This window comes from Anser anser, assembly GCF_964211835.1.
Source record: "Anser anser genome assembly, chromosome: 1".
NCBI lineage: Eukaryota > Metazoa > Chordata > Aves > Anseriformes > Anatidae > Anser > Anser anser.
Genome location: NC_139720.1, coordinates 119,599,644 through 119,623,090, shown reverse-complemented (window position 1 = coordinate 119,623,090; position 23,447 = coordinate 119,599,644). Strand labels below are relative to the sequence as shown.

The following is a 23,447-nucleotide window of genomic DNA, read 5'->3' as shown; positions in this document are numbered from 1 at the left end:
ATACAAGAGAATCAAGCTAAAAATTTCTCCTATGTTGTAACAGGCAAAGGGATGAGAAAGGAATAAATAGTGCTGTGGACTGAACTCCAACTGTACTTAATTAAGCCATTAATTTACTGCGACACTACCTGACACTACCTGACAAAAGCACATGCTCAAGCCTAAAAACAGGACAGTGAAAAGCAAGATTGGCAAAGACTGGGAAGAGGATAAGAGTGAAATCATAAATTTGTAAGAGCAGTGAGGTGCGCGCTGGGTGTATATGGCATAACTGGCCAGGTGTTGGCGGCAGAGGGCTGTGGGGATGGCTTCTGTGGGAAGAGACGGAGGGCTACCCTGTGCTGGACACGGCCAGTTGCAGGTGGCCCCGCAACAGACCAAAGTTATGGCCATACATGCGGTGTCTTTGAATTAGAGGACTTCACAGATCCTCTGTGAAAACGTATTCAAGTGAGGGCAGTAAACACCCAAAAATTCCAACTAAAAACCAAAAAGGAACAAGGCCAGAGCAGGAGAAGCAAGGAGACAACTGAAGAGGAGCAGGCTGGAGCAGAAGGAGAGAGCAGGGGCTGGAGCTGACTGTGTGTGTTGGGGGAATGATGACACAAAAGCAGCAAATGTCAACCGAATGAGTGACCGTAGCAAACCAGGCAGTGCCCTTCAGAAGAGCCAATCACACAGGTAACTCCACACCCACCAACAAAACAGGACATAGCCTAACCCAGGACAAACCGGGACAAAAAGTGTGGAAGTCTTGACAATTTCTAGAAGAGAACACTTATCTTTAGTTCACTAGTTGATATTTATTTACTTGCTGACCAGTCCTACCAGAGGGACGGTAGCACAGACAAGGGCAGGGGCTTTGTAAGACTTGAGGCTCTTTCCTCTCACCTCCTTGTTAACGTTACCTTCTATGTGAGCTTTCTCCAGCTAGTTTGCTTGCTTGTTATTTAAGGCAAAAAGAAAAAAAACAAACAAACAAACAGAAAATGCCTATGAGCTGATTAGGAAGGAACTGTGGTAGCAACCACAGCTGTTTACAAGACATGCTCATATACATCCTATTCCAACCTCAGTTTGCATTCATGTGTTAAACAAGGAGCCACTGGTAGCCCTTAGAAGAAGAGAATCTCTCCTTTGTTTTACAAGCATCCCACACTTGGTTTATTATCTTTATATTTCCTCTGAAGCCTGTATCCCAATTCCCTGTTGAATAAATTCAAACTACTCTCGCTTATGCCTGCCTCTTAACAAGGCAATTCTTCTTTAAATGTAACAGCTTTCTAAACAAGGAACCAAGCCAGTTAACAAGAAATTAACGACCGGGAGAATTAGGGTGCAAGACCTCTGCTCACTTTCTTCCCAATCCAGAGTAAAAACAGATCCATTCAAAGGTCAGAAAAGTACCAAAGCTGGTGAAACAGCAGGAATGCACGGTCAGGAATCTGGGCTGAAGACACAGGGCTTGCCTCCCTCTGTCAGCCCTGCTGAGGGCAGAGGAAGGAGTCACGAAGCAAAGGGACCCCCCCCACGCTGCACAGACTCTAAGTGGCACCTAATATTCCTAGGTATTAGCATCCTGGTTTTCCAGGGTGTAATGGTTTCTTCCCTGGTTTTCCCCTCCAACAGATAAGCTTCTGAGAGACAGAAATGGAAGGTGCTCTACTGATATGCAGCGCTGTAAGAATGGAGGTTCTTCCAAACTACAGCATTAGAGGTGAAAAGCTTCTTTCCAAATACATCAACCCTGTTTGCCCAGCCCTGTGCTGGAAACAGAAGCTCTGGTTTGTCACAGCTTTTCAAAGAGAACTATGAGGACAAAGGAGAATACAGTGACAATAACCTCCACAGACCTGAAAAGACTGAAGTGGAATACATGCATATTTTAATAAACTTTCATGTGGTGGCAACATTGGACTCAAATACTTATTTGGTTTGGCAAAAGAAAAATAATCTGTCGATTCAAGCACAGGAGCACTTCATAAGCAATTTTCACTATTTATGACACCATAAAACAAAGCCATATTTTCACCAGTTTCTCCAATTGTCAATTTTCACTATACCACAGGCAATATTAAAGATGACAGTTATTAAGAAATCTACAAAAATTGGATATGTCACAGTAGGTCGAGCAATATATTTTTTAACCTAACTTTATTTCATCAGTCTTCTGGGAAAGCAGAGGAAATCAAGAGGCTTCGGTTTTATATTGCTGTGTTTCCCAGTAACTTTCTGTGGAACTTGGAATATGTCTTACGTTCCTCAGTTCTGTAAAGTATTAAAAATAAATCCTCATTTATGTGCCTTAACAAATGCTAAGGCATTCTGAAAGAATAGAATATTACTTTTTAGCACCAGCCTCATTTGCAATCAGGCTTTTTCTTCTACAACAACTTTAAAAAAAGAAAAATATTGACTACTGAATATTTTAGGCATACTAGGTCCCATAGCAATCTTCTCCCCCAACCAAGAAACATACTCTAAAACATACTTTATGTCTTATTCATGTATGAAGTGATCTTAAAATCCAATCTCTAAGAAAAATCTCTGTCATAGATATTAAATAAACCCACTAGGTATCACAGTACTTTTATTTACACTGCCAATTTGCTTACTGTCACTGTGTATATTTCTTGGTTGGATTCATATTACAAAATCAAGTACATAGAATACAATCCATATGAGTAAGCTATCTGGGTGTCCCTGATAAGTGCCTTCATTAAAATAAATGGCTTGTAGCTGGAAAATGACATGCCAGTATGTCCTATTTCAGAGTTCTCAAACTGTAATAATACACTGAACAGTGAAAACTCAAGTCTGCTAAAGCCTTTGGCACTAAAACCAAAAACTTGCTACACCATAACACTAAGAAAATGCAAGTGTCTTGCAATGCTAAGTTAGACAAAATTTAATATTCTCATCCTTTTATCTTCTAGGTAGTTAAGTGATTGAAGTGTTTTAAAATCATACATCTTCCATTCCATTACTGTGGAGGGAGGGGAATGACAGTTGACTTGGTTAAATTCCTAAAGTTACTGATCATATATGTAACAGTTTTTAAATCTAGAATTAGGTGGAAATTCAATGCTGTATTAAAGTTAAAGATAAAACTGAATTCATATAATGTGCATTCATTAAATTTTAATTTTAATCTGAAATTTTACTGTATAGATAATCACTTACTGTTTGTACCTCACTTCTTTCATTCTATTAAAATCATTAATATACTGGAAGACAACTGACATGATAATATTTTACTTTGACATGGTAGGATTAGAATAGCAGATAAAATGTAGAAAGTCTTTAAGAAAGAGAATTAAGTTCATATTTCTCTTCAGAACCTCCAGGTTTTTGATTTAATTAAAACTGAAATTCAACTCCTCATTGAGGAGCTAAAAATCACCAATATTCTACTCTGTTAGCCAACACTACTTAAATGGTCTTACAAGATAGCTTCTAAGCAACAAATATTTCCATCTGCCTTTCTAACAGGACAACTTAATTGTTCTTCTTAAATTTTGCTTTCTTTTTGCACCAAGATTTTCTGTAGTCAAAAAGATTACAAGACTTCTTTTTTCCACTGAGGAATGAAGCACCTCTTATCCTGGAAAACGCCTATTGTTTGGCAATTTTACAAGTGGACTAAACCTACTGACTTGCACTCAAGAAAGTCTGACATCTTTACACTGGTACAATTTAACACATGGTAATTTTACTGAAATTATTTAATTCTCACAAACAATTGACATACAATTTCCTGAGCCTCAAATATTTTGACCTTTGTTCTCCTTAAAGTGTTTTTATTCTCCCAGACAATGACATAACATGGAGATCTCTCAACTTCTACATACTTTATGTATTAATCATAAATAGTTTATGATACAGATGCTAGAATGGAAATTTCCATGAAGATCAGTGTTCAGTTTTTGGAACTGCAGTCTGTCCATTTTTTCCCTCAACATTTCAGTTTGAAGACCAGATAAGTGGTAGGAAGATTCTGCTATGGTTTGGTTTTAGTAAACTGTTTCTACTTAAAATCTCCAGTGTATGTGCAGTAAATTAACAAACTAAATTAAGAGCTTTTATTTACAAATATTGATACATCTTTCAGCAATTGATATCGACCATTAGGTAGCTATTTCATAATTTTTAAGCAACTTGTCATGAAGGTGTCAATATTGAAAACATTTTGATTTGATTAAAGGTATACATTCTTGTTTATCTTCTGCATTTTTACCAATTGTAAAAGCAAGTAAATTTAGTTTTGAACTAAGAAAGAAAATATCTGTTCTAGAAGATTTTTACTCTGCACATGCACAGATATTATCAATATAATCACATATACAATTATGTAGGATAACACATATCTTACATACCAAGAAGTTGCCTCCATTTTAAAAGATTTGTTTTTTTCCATCCTATTACCTAGCAGGCCCATCAATGTTTGCTGACATGTCTTTACTTCTACAAAGTTCCACTGTCCATACGTCAAAATATTGTTCATCTATAATCTAGGAAAAATATTAGCACAGGCAGAAGAGCTTCACATGGAATGTTTGCACGTGATTTGTAGGAAAATTACACAAGATCATGAGGTCCTCATTGAACTTTTGAGAAAACTCAGAAAAGCACAAAAGAATAGGAAACTATGGATCACAAACCGTGACGTTTCTGTTTTGGAAAACAGAAGATTTTAGATAAGATTTTCAAAGGATGTAAACTATTCCAGGCAAAAATCATGTAACTTGAACACTGAATTTTTGCCATGGCTTATTGCTATGGCAGGATACAGGTTTGTCATTCTAACATGTAAAGTATTTCCAGAAGAGTGATGTTTAACAGGGATCATTATTTATCATATTACAGTGACATACATTTTTAGATTCAGAAAACAACAAAAACTAGCATTTAAGAGTCAAAGAAGGGTCTCTTTGGATCAATGAATTACCAGAAATTGCAGCTCAGCTGCAATTAGTCTTGAGTTCTATTGATTGTGCAAACCAGAACAGAATACATGCTCCCATGCAAACAGAAAATATTTGAAAATACAGCTGATACTTATTATCTTCCCTACGTTTGTAACTAGCCTGAATTATGGCAAGCACAGTTAGAAGCCTATTTCTGGACAACTATTGGCAAGAATCACCATCAGTTAGATGAGTACAGACTGTGTACTAAGAAGCATTTTGGAAAGCATTTTCATTTTTCAGAAGATAAGTTGGACATACAGCATGCATTTTGCAAACAGATTAAAGACAACACTGTTTAAGAATGAAGAACGAGAGCATATTTTTAAAAGTATAGTTCCAGAATTCTTTGCATAAACTCAATTATGAATTTGTTTTGCAAAGAGGGCTAAGAAACACACCTTTATCGTTTGGTTTATTGTACTTATAAAAACTCCAAGCATTACTTACTACTTTATGAATACCAAAGTATTAATACCCGGCTTTCTTCCATCCTAGCCTAGATTTTTCTCAAACAAACTTTATACAGTTTGCTTTCTTAAGCAAGGATACAGCCATAACTAAACCAGGGGTTTAGACAAGAAGAATGTTGTTAGGTTATGTGATAAAATCTTGTCTACGCACACACAAAGTATCACAGAGAAACAACGGTGTGTGGGGTGAGGAGAGCCCAAATAAAGCCCTGCTCAGCTTCTCCCAGGCCCATCACAGGATGGCTATCTATCCATCACAGGCCCATCCCCACAAGCCCAGAAGAGCACAGGGCCACAATGGCAGGCAGAAACTCCAGTTAAGGACACGGAGAAAATTATAACCTCTCTGAGTCCCTCAAAGGGCTGTCCCAGGAGAGTCTCAGCCTTGGTGGTCCAACACGAAACCCAGCAACACAGGCCATTGGGATCACCATTTAGACTAAGGAGGTTGCTGCCTAGGGGTGTTGGACACATTATGGGATGCAGGAGAAGAACACTCTGATGTTACACAAGACTTATTATCAGTTGTTTAGGTGAGGAATAAAAGGTAGTAAAAGGGAAGGATTTAGGGAGGAACAAGTGTGGCAAACAGAGGGATATGAGAATAAAAGGGTCCATTAATGTGTAAGCAAGAACTGGTGAGTATGCTTATCTGGCTATGCTCTGTGCACAATCACTGTAGCTTGTCCTGTCACCGTTAATCTCCACCTTCAACTACTTTCCTGTAGGAAGCTTTTTACTCCACACACATATATGTGTATTGGGATCTGTGATGCCAGCAATTGGAGTAAGTGAGCATGAGATCACCCACAAAGATCAAGTCAGAACAGTGGGTAAGTAGGTGAAGGGACCTTCGGCCAAGAGGGTGAGTGGGTCTCTAAGGGACAACTCTGGGTGTGAGAGCACCTGTGTCTGACCCACTCGGGGATCTCCATCCTGCTCAGCCAGAGAGAGGAACAAGATGAAACCATTGGTATAGTCAATGTTCATGGAAGAGCTTGCCAATTATGTGGTGTGTACGGGTGCCTACTGGAAATACAATTTGAGTCTCTATACTGGATGGACCTGGCGACATAGAGCTGCAGCTCCTGAAAGAAATACTAAAGATGTTAAACAGAATTTACAAAGCTGCATTTGTAGAATCACAGGATGGTTGAGGCTGGAAGGGACCTCTGGAGTCATCTGGCCCAACGCCCTGCTCAAGCAGGGATGCCTAGAGCAGGTTGCCCAGGACCATGTCTAGATGGCCAATGAATATCTCCAAGGAAGGAGACTCCATAATCAACCTGGGCAGCCTGTGCCAGTAGTCTGTCATATTTGCAGTAAAAAAGTGTTTCCTGGTGTTCAGAGGGAGCCTCACGTGTCCCAGTTCGTGATCACTGCCTCTTGCCCTATCACTGAAAACAACTGAAAAGAGCCTGGCTCCATCTTCTCTGTACCCTCCCTTCAAGTATTTATGGACAATGATGAGATCCCCCTGAGCCTCCTCTTCCCCAGGCTGAACAGCCCCAGCTCTCTCAGCCCCTCCTCACAGGAGAGGTGCTCCAGTCCCTTCACCATCTTTGTGGTGGCCCTGCATTGCATTCTCTCCAGTATGACCATGTTTGTCTTGTACTGGGGGTCCCAGGACTGGACCCAGCACTCCAGGGGTGGTCTCACCAGGGCTGAGCAGAGGGGAAGGATCACCTCCCTCCACCTGCTGGCAGTACTAACACAGCCCAGGATACCATTAGCCTTCACAAGGGCACATTGATGGCTCATGTTCAGTTTGGTGTCCACCCGGACCCCCAGGGCCTTTTCTGCAGAGCTGCTTTCCAGCTGGGGTTGTTCCTCCCCCCCGTGCAGGACTTTGCACTTCCTCTTGTTCAACTTCAAAAGGTTCCTGTCAGCCCGTTTCTCCAGCCTGTCCACGTCCCTCTGGATGGCAGCACAACCCTCTGGCCTACCAGCCACTCCTTGCAGTTTTGGGTCATGTGCAGACTTGCTAAGGGTATATTCTGCCTCATCGTCCACGTCATCAATGAGAATACTAGACAGGGCTGGACCCTGTATTAACCCCTGGGGGTACACCACTAGTTATCACCTCCAACTAGACTTCGCAACACTGATCATCACTCTGGCGTTGATCTAGTCTAGACAGATAATATCCACTGTTCTCCCTTCATCCACCAGGCCAGTCATTTCGTCATTGAAGTTTATCAAGTTGGTCAAGCATTTCCCCTTGGCAAATCCACGCACACTACTCCTTGTGATTTTCTTCTCCTTCATGTGCCTGAAAATGGTTTCCAGAATTAGCTGCTCCATCACCTTCCTAGGAACAGAGGTGAGGCTGACATGCCTGTAAGTACCTTGGGTCCTCCTTCTTGTCCCTTTTGAACATGGGAGTGACATTTGCTCCCCTTCAGTCTTTGGGCACTTTTCCCATTAGCCATGATCATTCAAAGGTTATCTAAAGTAGCCTTGTGGACATCAGCCAGCAACCTCAACACTCATGGGTACACCCCATCAAGGCTGACAATATTATTATACTCCTAGCTAGTTCAGGCCTGTTTCTGATTAATACAAAGCAGAGAGTGCTTACACATCTCCTTTACTGAGTACTTCATATATTTAACATACCAAACTTAAGTATATAAATCATCATACTCTTTAATTACCACATGCATGCAACTGTAACTCTTTAGAAAAGGACAGACAAGACTGAATTAATATGAGGTTTTAAAGCCTATTTTTGAATAATAGCGAAGTGTGCCTGTGGTATTTTATTTTGCTTGTTTTTCAGGGGGGAAAGAGAGAGTTAGTATGGAAAGATTTTTAGAACTCTGCTCAGTTACAATCTTTTTCATTACAATTTGATGGATATGATTTGGAAAATAGTACCAGGCTCAGAGTGACTAACTGAGTGTGCAACTATAGCTGACTAGGGTGGACATCTCAATGACAGACCTTCCACTGGAGAAAAAAAATCATAAATCTAGAACAGTTCTTTTCCAATACTTTTGTAAAGTGTTCAGTACACTATAGGATGTCCCATGTCAGTCATCATTTTGCTAGTCTGCTTAGAATAAATAGTATCAAGTGCAGCTCATCTTTTAGGTTCTGTGATTTATGCTCAACTACAAGTACAATCTGAAAATGTTTTTCCTAAATTCCAATATTTCAATATGAGTTTAGAATATTTTCAATGTTCAGTGAAACCTGCATTGAAAATGGTTGTGAGGTCCTAGGCACAGATGGGATTCAAACAGCTGACTTAGAGGACCAGTCAGTTTTAGTCTAGACTTAGCAAAAATGATGTATAAGCACAAGTCTGTATGGAATTTTCCTAAATTAGTAAATATGTCATTACTTGAGATGACTAAGATGCACATAATTTATGTGCATTTCTGTGAAAAAAGGTAGGGTATTATGTATTACCCAACAAGGCTATTTCCATTCAGATTCAGACATTTAACAAAACTAGTTATTTCAGTAATTATTGTTGGGGGGAGGTGCACTCCTCCAAAGCCCTTCTGCGTTCAGTGCTACATTAAATCCAGTATAAACAGATACATATCAAAAACAAGCAAATGAAATCATACAGCAAAAAAAGCTGTTCTTATTTTAGAGACTAATTATAATGAATAAAGAACCAGTTGCTTGCAGTGCGTAAAAACTTAATGATTTTCTTTCTATATAAGAAATAGTTCATCAAAATTACATAAATATTCTTAGGTGCTTTAAAGTGGGCGTAATGAATTCTTACACTACCCTTTCCCTTCTGAAGACAGAAAGGGAAAGCATTACATCAACACTACTGTGAATGTGCTTGCAAAATTTGATGTTCTTGAAATAACGTATGACTATATCACCAATCTTTATACTTGTTGCTTATGATCTGGATGAAGAGCCCTATTTCCTCATATATCTTCCTCTTTGCCTCCTTCGACCAATCAGATTCTTGTGCGGACTCCAAAAGAGGTCGAAACAGTAACTTGACCAGGGACACTTCATGCCTTTATCCTGCTCCTGGAACCCTGTATCTGGGCACATTCTACAAACAGCACCAAAAAGGACCTCTAAAATATAACCTTGCATTTTACGCTCAAATATATATATATATATATAAAATGCTGTTATGTGAAGCGTTGCCAAAGACTGAATTCCATATTTTTACCCAAAGAACACATGCACCATTTCCGAGGTGAACTGATTCCCAATAGCACAAAAAGTGGAGTCATTAAAAAGAAATTATTGTTATGCTTTCATTCCCATGATTCATCACATCTATTATATGGTTAACATGCTTCAGCACTTACAGAAATGTCTTCTAAGGGGTAAAAAAAACCAACCAAACAAAAAAACCCTGCAGTTCCATCTTTTATGCTGTATCTCTGCACAGAAGTATTTAATTTTAATGACACTTCTTATGAAAGTTACAGTAGAACAATAAAACAGACTTCTATGAAAGCTATTCATACAAAATAGTTAAACTGAATTTTAATTTAAAAAGCCTATGACTCCTCCAAAAAGTGAAAATAAGAAAACTCAAATCTTTCATTAAGTTAAAACAAAAACCCTCAGAAAAACTTAGGTAACATTTTCTGTACTTAAATAGGGACAGCTATACCCACATGTGAAAAGAATGTCAGAATTAAGGTAAGAACTATGCATTTCCCAGAAAGATTACTGAAATGACAAACATCAAAAGTGGTTTTAAGTATCAGTCCAAGTTATTTTGTTAGGCATGAACTAGTGCATCCTGACCTTGACATCTGTATTTTTTTTCTTTCCTAAAAGAAGTTCTTTTTATAGTTGATTGATTAAACTTGACCTCTGATGGTCACCCAATCCAACTTTGATTCAAAGAGAGGTTACTGCCAACATTAGGTCAGGATAGCTGTACCTTCATCTAGCAGAGTCTTGAGAACTTCCAAGGACAGAGGTCTGAAAACCTCTCTGGGATGCCTGCACTACCCTCAGTAGACAAGTTTTTCCTCTGTTCAATCTGATTCTTCCAAGCCACGATTTCTTACCACTAATATTTGTTCTAATACCTGTCATTAACAGCTTGGCTGTGCTGTTTTTGTAATTTCTGAAATAGCTGTAGGCTATGTCACCCCCTCAGCCTTCTCTTCACCAGACTAAATGAACAGCTACCCCAAACTGTCTTTGCTCATCATGTTGTTTAGGGTCCTGACTATCTTGATATTCCTCTGCTGGGCCCTTTCTAGTTCTTTCCCATCCCTCAGATTGCAAAGTCCGAACCTGGGCACAATGTCTCAGGTGCGGACCCAATAGTGCCACAAAGTTAACTCCCCTTGATTTATTTTCCATTTTACTTTCCAGCATATAGCTTACCTTAATGAAAGTATTGTTTTCTTCATGGATTGCTTTTTGGTAAATCACAGTGAAATAGAGTACAACACAGAAGTAGCAACTATCTGAAATTCCAGATAACTACATGTTTCTAAATCAACGGCAGAGATTCCCCTGTTCTTCCTTCAAATCTAGTCTACATATGGTGCTATATATGGTTCCAAAAAAATTTGGTGACACAGTTTTGCAATATGTTTTACTCAAAGACCAGCTCAACAGTAACATTGTGTTTTTGCTTAAACCCTTGAAAAAAACAGAGAGAGGGTTGCAGAATCTTGGCCAGATGCTTTTGCAAAAAGTATCTTGTGATTCACGAATACTGAATTCCAATATCAAAAGGTTAAGATATTCTGTTGTGCATCTTTACTCAGAATGATATAAAGCCTTTCAAATGAACTGGATTGACAAAGTCATTTAGGAAATGGAAGTCCAAGTAAAAGAATTAAAAATATATATCTTTACATCAACAAGGGTAAACTACTTAAGGAGATAAGCAGAGTAAGAGTTATCTCTCATCTGTGAGAAAATGACTCACAACCTGGAAATATGTCAGGATAAAAATCTGTAGGCCCTTTATAGGAAAACAAAACAAAACAAAACAACTCAACACAACAAACTGATGCCAACTTTCATGTTTTCCCCCCTCTGCCCTCAGTGAAATAATTTTGGAATTCTTGTCGTATTATGGATGATACACAGTGATACCACTTTTGATGCAATTTACCTTGCCCCTCTCAGTGCCAGAAGTAGTCAAAAGTATATTCAGAACACTTCTTTCTTGGCTAAAATTTTCTCCTTTTTCACAGCCAAAACATTTTGTTGGGACTGTCTTCATAATTCACCTCCAGTAGAACCAGTTGAGGTTCTAAAGGAAACCTGAAACTTTCCTTATCAGCTTATCTATTCAGCTTCACAGTGGCTTGCATGCATACAAACCTGTACAGATGTGTACAAATGCCTAATAAATAAGATCTGTCTAGCCTATTAGAAGGTTGTGGAAGCAGTGGTAATCTTTTTTTTTTTTCTCTATCAAAATGTATTATAGATAACTAAATCTAATACAAGCATTAAATCTTGAAAAACAACTTCGAAAAGATATGCGCTGTAAGTACAGGGCACTGCCCTTTACATTGCTTTAGAAACACACAGAATGTTACAAGATTACTTAAATATTAAGAAAAGAGAAACAAATAATGTGTATTGGCTTTCACTAAGCGGTAAGAAACTGACCAACATTCTCTTTTTGAGAATGTGTTTGTACTTCTAACAGATGTTAGGTGTTAGAACAGCTAACTAAAAGCGAGATATGCCAGACACAGAGAGAAAAAATAAAAGGAAAACTCATGGGCTGTGAAGAGCAGCAAAAGAAATGGACAGTAAAAAGTAACTGGCGTGAGCTATAATAAATTCAGATATAAGGAAAATGAGTTTTATACATCTCTGCAACAAAGGTTCTGAATATATCAGCTAACAGCTGTATTTGAAAACAAATTAATTTATACTTATGTTATTATACCTCAAATGAGTAGCGGAGCTTCCTATAGCACCAAGTACTCTTCCATATGAGCCCTCTAAATTGAACAGTACAAAATATACTCATTTATATCTAAAAATATTCAAGCTTCACATTTCCTTAAGTGTAGTTTGATATTTTTTGTTACTCTGTAATATGAAAACATGGCGAACTATAGTACAATTTGTCATCATGTAAAATAACCAACATTAATCCAATACAACATGAGGCCACTTAAACAGTGACAAGGTGTCAATAGACTTCATTTGTATGGTTAAATTACAACATTACAGAGATTGAACACATACAGTATGCAAGACCATGAACACTAATACTTAAATCCAATAGAATTTAGTCTAAATTAGATTTGTTAGCTGTCAGGCATTGCTACATAGCATTATTTTTTTCCCCCATTAATAAACCATTCCAAAGAAGCATACAGACATAAAAATCACTCAAGATCTGTGCCTGAACCTTACAGAGAAAGAATATTATACTAGATACTTGTCTTTTCACTGCACTTCTGTGTGAAGAGTTTGGCTCTAACTGCTCTATGCCCTTCCATTAAATAGTTGAAGACAGAACTAAATCTCATCTTAGCTTTTTTTCTTAAGGCTAGGCAGACCCATTTCTCTCAGGTTCTCCTCCTACCTTACATACTTCAATTCCTAAATGTCTCGAGTCCATCTCTGTTGGACTCATTCCAGTACATCACTTTATTTCTTGTATTGGAAAGCAAAATTGCACACAGTGCTCCAAATGCAGTCACACAAGAGCCGGAGAGAGAGAATAATTGCTTCTTTCAATTTGCTGGCTATACTCACAGCAGTGTGCTATGCAGTTGGCTGCCTTTGCCACAAGAGTACACTGCTGACTAATATAAAAACATTACATGAAAAGTTCTTACCCATAACTAAATGTATAGGCATATTCAGCCCCTACCTCTCAGCACTCTACATGTACGTGAAATTAATGGAAGCAATTGCCATCAGCTCCCTCACACTCAGATTTCCTTGTGGGGCTCTGATTAAGAGTGGAAACACACAAATAATAAGTCTCTCTTGTTAACAACTTCCCAGATATAACCCCAAGCAGTGCATCCCAAAACCTACATTATCTCCAGAAGTGTTGTTAAGAAACACTGATTGCTCTTCTGTAACATGATTACATCTCTGCTACAGCACAATTTTGGGTGAAAGTTTAGAAAGAGCTGTTGTCAACCCCTCTCAGAAATCAGACAGAAAACACTTCCAGAACTGTCACAGACCAACATTCATACAAAAAACTGAGCGCATTCTGCCTGGTAAGTCTACCTTAATGTCCTCATAGCAGGCCTAATACAGTCTGTTACTGAATGCAGTTAGTATTTGTGATGAGACAGCCCTTCCTTCAGATTTCTCCATCATTAACACACAGGAGTTCTGAGACTTTCTGGAGGATTGTTCCCTGGACTTAGAGGATCAGAATCAAATATAACTTTAGGGCCAGGACGTTTTAGAGCATAGCAGACTGAATAAAGGAAGCTTGACTTTTCACAAGCTATCTTCCTCAAGGGTTTTCCTTGTTTCATGATTTACAACTGTACCTCTCTCCCACTCATGTCTCAAAGAAAGACTGTGCATGGAAAGCTGGATAAAGATTACCCTCACGACGAAAATGGTCTTGCAGAGGACAAAACTCTGGGGTAGACAATGTTCCAAAAGATTAATCTTAACACTCCATTCCAGCTTACACTTCAACACAATTACAAATACTACTTCCCCCAGGTAAGTTATCTAATATTTATGTTATCTAAGTAGCACCATCCTGGCTGCAAGTTATGGCTCTCCCCCAGTGTGTTTAAGGAATGCCATATCAGAAATAAGCCAAACGAATTTAAAAGAAAATTAATTATTTTTGAAAGATGTAAGCCTAAAAACCTGCATTGAGAACGGGTACACAAAAAAAAAAAGAGAGAGAGAGAGAACACAGGACAGAAAGAGTTTGTGAAAAACAGATTCTTTATGCAGAACTAAGGATGCAATACTTGCTCCACACATTCATTTATACAGCTTATATGTCTTAACATTACAAAACTAATGTGCAGCAATTCAAAATCTTAAAAGCAAGCAACAACAACAACAAAAGAAAAAACAAAAACAAAAAAATCCACACCAAAACTTAAACAAAACAAAACAAAAACCCAACAACAACAACAACAAAAACTCACCACTAAACCCAGAAACTGTTTATGGTCAATTAAATCAATGAACTTCCAGCTTGTATTACAAACATATCAATATAATACCAGCGGAATGCAAAACAAATTTAGTATACTCCCAAGCCTTTTTTCTAGACCCAGTCAAGAAATGCAAGCCATCAACAGCTTTCCTTCACTTTTTTACTTGACACCCAGAGGGAGCTGGACAGGCTTGAGAGATGGGCCTGAGAACCTCATGAGGTTTAAAAAGGCCAAGTGCAAGGTCCTGCGTCTGGGCTGGGGCAATCCCAAGCACACATACAGGCTGGGCAGAGAATGGATTGAGAGCAGCCCTGAGGATAAGGACCTGGGGGTGTTGGTTGATGAAAAGCTTGACATGAACTGGCAATGTGTGCTTGCAGCCCAGAAAGCCAGCTGGGGCTATGGGTCTGCTTTATCAGTCTGCATCAGTCTGCATCAAGCAAATACCAGTCTGCATCAAGCAAAGTGTGGCCAGCAGGTCGAGAGAGGTGATTCTCCCCTTATTTGCTCTTGTGAGACCCATCTGGAGTGCTGCATTCAGCTCTGGGATGACCAACACAAAAAGAACACAGACCCATTAGAACAAGTCCAGAAGAGGGCCACAAAGATGATCAAGGGGCTGGAGCACCTCTCCTGTAAAGACAGGCTGAAGGAGCTGGAGTTGTTCAGCCTGGAGAAGGTTCCAGGGAGACCTTATAGTGGCCTTCCCGTACCTAAAGGGGGCCTGCAGGAAAGCAGGAGAGGGACTCTTTGTCAGGGAGTGTAGTGACAGGACAAGGGGGAATGGCTTTAAACTAAAAGAGGGTAGATTCAGATTAGATAGAAGGAGGGTGGTGAGGCACTGGCACAGGTTGCCCAGAGAAGCTGTGGATGCCCCAACCCTGGAAGTGTTCAAGGCCAGGCTGGATGGGGCTTTGGGCAACCTGGTCTATTAGGAGGTGTCCCTGCCCATGGCAGGGGGTTGGAATCAGGTGATATTTAAGGTCCCTTCCAACCCAGCCCATTCCATGATTCAGTGAACCTATAATTACTATTGGCTTTTCCTTTTTTCCTGATCAGTCCTTGCTCCTTTGTGTAGTCCTTCTCCCTTCCTGAAACTCCTTAATAGCATCAAAAGGTTGAAATTTACTGTCAAGGAGCAAGGGAAGCAATTCTCCTGCAAAGGTGCAAATGTTTCCTAGCACCCACCAGTTAAGATGAGGCTCAGACAAAGACTAGAAAACAGACAGAACTTAAGTACTTTAGAAACCTGTACAAGGCAAAAAGAATACTCCAAAAGATACCGCACATTAATGTAAAATGCAATGGCTTTTGTATTACCTCCCAAAACCATATGTAAGCTCAATATTATGGAACGTGTGGCTTATATTTTGTTGGAGGAGGGCTAGAAAAAAGAAGCTAGTATTAGTTATAATAAGTATATAAGATATATATATATAGTATATAAGATAGTATTAGTTATAATCACTGAGAATTCATCAAGCCTTTTTTGCCCTCAAACTTGGGTTCGTAAGGCTTTACTTGGAACACGTGGAACCCCCAAAATATTAATGTACAAAAGAATATGATCTCCAGAAAATATACACTGTGACTGTCATTCAATTAATGTGCTTGTTTTCAAGTGCCATCAAAGTGCTATAAAAGAAGCACTTCAGTGTACACACATGCTGCATATTCAGCTTACAAGAGACATATTGTATTACACTACAACAGGAAATGCTAAAGCTATAGCCTTTTATCTATACTCTTGCAGAGTTGTAGAGCATCGTTTTAAAATCCTGACTATATGAAAAATATATACAGCCATTCTTTATATAATTTCACACACTTTAATCACAAGTTTTGCCCATTTTATAATCAAATTACTTGCTAGATCTACACTGGTAAAGCCAATGTGTTTTCATTATACTTCCCTTGTAGTATGATTTTTTGATTCCAAATTATTATGTTTTGTTTTTAACAAATTCACTTTCTGAAAAAATAGATAAAGAAAAAACAGGAATAGCAATGGCTATTAGACATAGAATAGACCTAAAGCTCTTTTTAATCTGTATCACAACAACCAAATAGCTGTAGTTACAATTAATAACTGTACTTAAGATTAGAAATGCACACATTATGTTATATCAGATTACACTAGAGATACAAGATATTGCTTTAAAATGTCTACAACATATAAATCTGAAAGAATCTTACGAAGCAAACAAAAGTAGAACTTGTTGACAAACCAAAAAGACACCTGCTTACAATGTGCTTCATTTTTCGTTCTTACCTTCTGTGCTTAATCCAGGACTTGAAGTAAATTTTGCTACATCGACAATCTTTACGGCAAACTGTTGCCCTGTTTCCCTGTTGATACATCGCCGCACAACGCTGAACGGACCCCTGAAACAGACATGCACAAAAAAATCAGCAATAAATAAACCATTCTCTTTTATGCATTGAGCTATAATTCCATTACTTTTAAACAAAATTTAGATTCCTATATATAATTCAAATATAATATTTAAACAAAAGCTTGTACCTCTAATCTTTGCTCCCCATTAACCATAATACATAGTTTTAACTACAGACTAGAGTAAGAACAGTAAATGAGTTTCAAATTTACTATATTAAGGAAAACTCAAATATATTCTCTTATTCAACCAATTGAGAAAGGCTATCCTCTTGGAAACCATGTGTAATATACACATTATCATTATATTTTAAACGGACTTTTTTTTTTGATGCATTGTTCAAATGGGGAAAAATGTATTAAAAGATTATAATATGAATTGCAAGCTTCCTAAACGGTTTCTAACTTGGGTATTATCCTTGTTTTATACTGTAAAAATAATGTAAATACTATATTCTGCAATTTGTATTCATCCCCTTGATTTCCAAAATGAAAATTTGACAGGGATGACTTTAAAATTTGACTCACAGTACCAGGTGGAAAGAAAGAAAAATGGAGGTGAGAAATATATTCTTGCTTTCAGTCCTGAACTAAAGTTTAGAAATTACCATTATTTGAAAGAACTGAAAGGATATTCTTTAGTAACAATGAAAAAAGAAACAAAACTGCTAAGTCATGCTGTTTGGGTTGGTTTCTTTGTTCTACACAAACTAGGTTTATTTTAAGCTTATTTGACACCACTAGATTGTGAACAACTTCCATTACTGCACTTAAAGCTTATCATTTTCTCTCATCCTAAGCACTTCAAGAACCCCCATAAAATTACAGATAAAGAAGATCTGTTAAAATTTGTTCAGACAGATGTTAGTGTTGCATCCAATGAACAAAAAGCTAGCTATTGTTCAAAACTGAAGTTATGTTTGCTGAAACATGAGTTAGAACAATGGTAACCCTAAGAAGCTCCACTTTAAAAATATCACCATCAATACACATTTATGGGAGCTTCTTTTACAGAAGATCCTTTAAGTTCTTGATGCCTTGACTTAGAATACGGAAACTTCCATTCACTATTAACAACAGAAAATAGACAATTATGGTGTGTGAAGCATTCAAACATGAAAAATTAAGTAGTTATGAACACAAAACAGGATTGTTTCAAGACTGCAATATGATTGACCTTGCCACTACTTTTTTTTTTACTGCTACTGATTTAATGACTGAATTGATAGTTCTAAAAAATCCATTCTAAAGTCTTCTCAAAAAGACATAAGGGCAAGTCCGAGGGTGGAAAGAGCCTTTGTTTGGAAGTTCATCTGTTGAGTGAATATTCATCCACTGAGTTAAATAAATGGATAAATATAACAAGAGAAATCCTTCCACTCAGACAGTGAACTGTAAGTTGGTTTATATGTTTCTGAGCAGTAAGACTGCAAAGAAATGGAATTCTCAAAATAAAAGTTTCCCTGAGAGGGGAGAGATGCCGAACTGAAGGTGTGTACTCACAAAAGTTTATAACTGGGCTTTTGGAATTTCTTTACATACCAGATGATTCAAAGAATGCAATTTTTTACCCTATCAAATCAAGCTATTCCCATAGCTAAAATCCATTTTTGTACCTTATAAACAACATACTGGCAAATACTTCTTTAAATAAGATGATTTTTGACACAGAATACGAATACTAAACTAGGCCATGAATCACAATGTAAACATTCAAAATTAAGGAAGATATTTATTAACACAATTATCTAACCGCGAATTATGCTGATGCACTCAGACACAGCTACCTATGCAAGAAAATCGTTTTTCTTGCTCGTTTTCTCACTCCTAATGTACAACGAAATCCCCCAAACTGATGACTGTTTTCTTCTTCTCTGTATCCACAACCCAATATTATTCAGTATATAAAAACCAACAGTTACCACAAATATTTTTAAAAGATACTCAATTAAGACTCTAAATATACGGAAATCAACTTGTATCTGTAAATACAGAAAGCTCATCTAACTTCATTTGGCAACAGAGGACTAGAGCTATTGACCTGAAACACTTCCCCCATATTAAAAAAGTAATCTTTTATTAAAAATAAACCAACATTTTATACAGATCAGTGTCACCTTCTTATCCCGAGTCCCTGCTTACTCTTTTAGCACATCAAAGTTGGATTTGTTTAAAATAGCACAAAACCACATTTAAATTATGATAATTTAAAAACATTTCAAAAACCTAAACTACAGCTTCAGAATAATATTGGCAATACTTGTTTTTCAGACATAATTTGCTAGAAATTACATGTATTTATTTAAAATTGATCCTTTTTCTTTTCATTCTCATTGGTTTTCCACACAAAGCCTTTATGAAGTTATTAAATAAAGGTTTTTAATATAATCTGATACAGAATGATAGATTGTTGGAGTGTAGAAAAACCTGATGAAAGCACCATGCCCTTACTTACAGGCTGACCCTTGACTTTTGTTCATTGATGTAACTACAGAAACCCTATTAATATACATTTTTCTTCCTGTTGACTAAGCTACTTCTAGTTTTCCTGGTTTACTCAAGTCTGGGCTGAGAACTTGCCCACTTATCTGAGTATGTGCACATACTTCTAGCAGCCAAGAAGAGAGAGATGGCTGGAAAAAGCATAAATGAAATAGGAACATCCAAACTACAGCTCCTAGAAGGATCAGGTTTGTGGTCACCCTTACCACTCTTGTAAGTATGACTTACTTTTTCTTTCCATCATGTAGTAACATTTTAAAACCCTGACCGGAGCAATTTCCATTCTACATTTTAAGTCTGGAACAAAAAATGGACGTTTTATTCAATTCTGTAATAGAGATAAGAGGCATCGTGACAGTCTTAACCTTTATGGCCGTATTTAAACTTAGCTATGCTTTTTAAAGAGCCTTCTCTACCTGTAATGATGAATGCCAGTCTTAAGTAAATCAAAGCTGCTGTAAAGCTCAGAAGACAAGAATTCAGTGGTGCCCGCAATTAACTCATTCTCTTAAAAATACACCAATTTAGAGTCTCTCATGGAAATCAAGAGATTTTAAGCATAATCCGAAAATTCATGTATTTACAAGCCTTAGATTTCCAACTTTTCCAAAATTAGCTCTCCCATATTCAAGCCACAAACAGCCTCAAAATAGCATACATGTTATGACTATAGATTAGACGAATATATTCCATGACAGAAGCAGTGCAACAAAGGCTTCAAGTTTCTAATTTTAAATAATTTGTTATCTCGTGGATATTTAACACATTCACGAGAGGTACCCTTATGATTTAAGCAGACACGCCTGCTACCACGTGCCAATTAACAGAAAGGAATATTGAAATAAATTATGGTTGCAGTTAGTTTTTCGACATCTTCCTGTAGCTTCAATGAAACACAGACATTTTACAAATAAAATTACAATACCCCACAGTGATATTACTTAATTTGAGCCAGAAAACAAAACCCCATGCTTCCTAACACAATAGTTTCCAATCTTATTTGGAAGCTAAGTAACAAATGTCTTTCAGACCACACTCACATTTAGCATTAAAAACGATGCTTGTTTCCCCCAGTCAGGAAAAGGACTAAAATACTTGATCTTTCAAATGATACAAGTAGCTATTCATCAGTTTTGTTTGCCACCAGGGAAACATATCACATTCCAGATAAATGACAATTTCTATAGCTCAGTTTATTACTGCAGCTCAAATCATATGGTATCTAAAACACAGAGATGATGCAAAAGGGGAAGGAACAGCAGTTAAGATGCAGATCATCAAAATGGTTACAGACAGATCAGACAACTTATCTGAATGTTTGTTTATTAAAACAGAGGAACTGGGTTAAGTTGAATAATAAGAGATTTCATCCTCTAACAGTCATAGAAACTAAAATTATGATGTAATGTGTTTAATATTTCATTTCTCTCTCTGCTACCCTTAACACACACACCTACTGAGATACATAGACCAAAAAAGAACCATCTTTCCACCTTCCCCTCCAACCTTCAGAACCTTTCACCGCGGTTAGCACGGACAGAAACGACTACACTAATGCACTACTAAGTCTGAGAATCATTAAAATACTCAAGTAGTAAGGACAAATTATTTTCTTTCACTGATACTTGTTTTGTTATTATTGCTAGCAATACATCCCAATATCTGCAATTCTTTGGTTCCTACCTGCAATGTATACCAAAACGCAAAATGTATTTTCTTAGACTGAAGTTGGGATGCATGCTGAGTTTTGCTGTTTACTGCAGACAGAAATCAAAGCATCACAATACATTATTAAGGAGGTTATTGATTACATGTAGGCCAGGAGAAAGTGGATAGGAATGCTGAAAAGGTGCCTCAATTATTTTTTTTTTCATGTTTCCTAAATTTCAGGTTAGTAGGACAGCTCCTGATATAATCTGAACCCCAATTAAACTATTTCTGGTGATTAACTTAGCTGTCTTAACAGAACAGTTAATTATCATATCAACTGGACATAAACATGTATACAAAGGAGTATAACATTTGAACTAGAATGAAGTCCTACAAATTTTAGACCATCAAAGCCTTTTTGTTTTTACCATGTCCTTCACTCTAAATTATTTTGTTTGGTGTATGTCATAAGGACTTCAAGGATAAAGATAATAAGCCAACATTTTTCAATTTTTTTTTTTAACTGAAATCTTGTTGGTTTGTCTGTTCTGCTTCCTTTCCTCTTTCCTCTAATACATGTCATTGTGCAAGAATAAGAACCGGTTGTGATTAAGATATAGTCCGTTCATTCCTAACAAGCACAAATAGTTGCAGCCAGTAACTACAGCCTGGACCCTTCCCATGTCCTGAAATAACTAAGCCAACTCACTGGAATGAAGTTCTTGCTGAGGAATACTCTAAGGACACCATGAACCTCTATGCTTCAAACCCCAAAACTTTCAGAGTATAAGTTACTTACATATCAGATCACCAACAAATTGCTCAACATTTCTTCCACGTGAATCATGTTTTTTTCAGGAATGTAACATAAAGCAATGCATTTTGGCTCCCAAATTCAGTTTTCGTAACAAAAAAGTTGAATATTTTCTCAGTAAAACCAAGAGCAAACAATCTCTTCTGGTGAATACAGTATCCCTCTACAAACGAGCTTTCATTTAAGAATCTAAGGCTTTTTCCTTCTTACTTAAGAAAGCTTAGCTGTTAAGAACCTGAAGCATGCAGTACATTTGTCTCTTATTCAACATGTTAAATTTTACATTTTACATCTCAAATGTAAATCAATATAAAAAAACCTGCCAGCTTGTTGCATTAAGATAGTGTTAGTGTATACAGACAGTCATGTAAGAAAAGACATATATATCCAGACTTTTTCTTTTCTCATTTTTTTTTCTCATTTAGAGGCTATGCACTCGCTTAGCTAAGCAGCAGACAACACTGTTTTGAACTAATGTGGTCAATGTTTTAAAAACAGTGGTATCCAAGTTAAAAATATTATTGGAAATAAAGCAAATTACAACCACATTCTAAAGACATAAATCTCATCCTCATTTCATTCATCCCTGCCCATTTAAAGACATACACTCTTCCTTTAATTTTCACTTTGAATAAAGTGAATGTCTTTTGAAAATTAAGTACTTCCAAGATTAATTAAGCCTGCAATTAGCCATTGTATCAGCTCATTTACACATGGAACTGCAGCTTGAAAGGGTGATTGATGATCTCTGTAAATAGCACACTGGCTTCGAGGGCATCCACTTTCAGAAAGCCATCACTGGCCATACTGGAGAGACGTTTTTTATTTTATTCTCAAAGGAAAATTTAAAATACTGCACTATTGTGACAGGGGCACAGAAGAACATTTGAGTTGAAGATCTGATACTTCTTTAGAAAATTACATATCCCAGTACAAGTCACAAACCTGAGTTCCTAAGTGGCAACACTTCTATCACAGGTATGCTTGACCGGGTTGTATCTTAGAAAACAATCCCAGAATCACCGAGCGGGCAAGGTTGGAAGGGACCTCGGGAGATCACCTAGTCCAAACCCCTGCCAAGCAGGATCACCTAGAGCACATTGCACAGGACGGCATCCAGGCGGGTTTTGAATATCTCCAGAGGAGACTCCACAACCTCTCTGGGCAGCCTGTCCCAGTGCTCTGTCATCCTCACAGTTATGAAGTGCCCCCTCATATTGAGCTGAAACCTCCCGTGCTTCAGTTTGTGCCCATTGCCTCTCATCCTCTTGCTGGGCACAACTTAGTGACCAGTGATAGGACCCGCGGGAATGGTGTCAAGCTGCGGCAGGAGAGGTTCAGGCTGGACATCAGGAAGAGGTTCTTCACCGAGAGGGTTGTCGCACACTGGAACAGGCTCCCCAGGGAAGCAGTCCCTGCACCAAGCCTGTTGGAGTTTAAGAAGCGTTTGGACTGCGCGCTTAATCACATGGTCTGAATTTTTGGGTAGACCTGTGTGGTGCCAGGAGTTGGACTCCATGATCCTTGTGGGTCCCTTCCAACTTGGGATATTCT

The 23,447-nt window shown here is 37.8% G+C and overlaps 1 protein-coding gene across 6 annotated transcripts in view; it reads right to left on the bottom strand.

Annotated features, from left to right (window-relative positions):
• CASK (calcium/calmodulin dependent serine protein kinase) overlaps positions 1–23,447 on the bottom strand; it is a 219,842-nt gene that overhangs the window by 145,593 nt on the left and 50,802 nt on the right. For all 6 annotated transcript variants that reach the window (XM_083821116.1, XM_083821117.1, XM_083821119.1 and 3 more), the window contains exon 2: positions 16,805–16,917. In XM_083821116.1, coding sequence (XP_083677242.1) covers positions 16,805–16,917 — 113 coding nt within the window. The remainder of the gene's footprint in view (positions 1–16,804; positions 16,918–23,447) is intronic.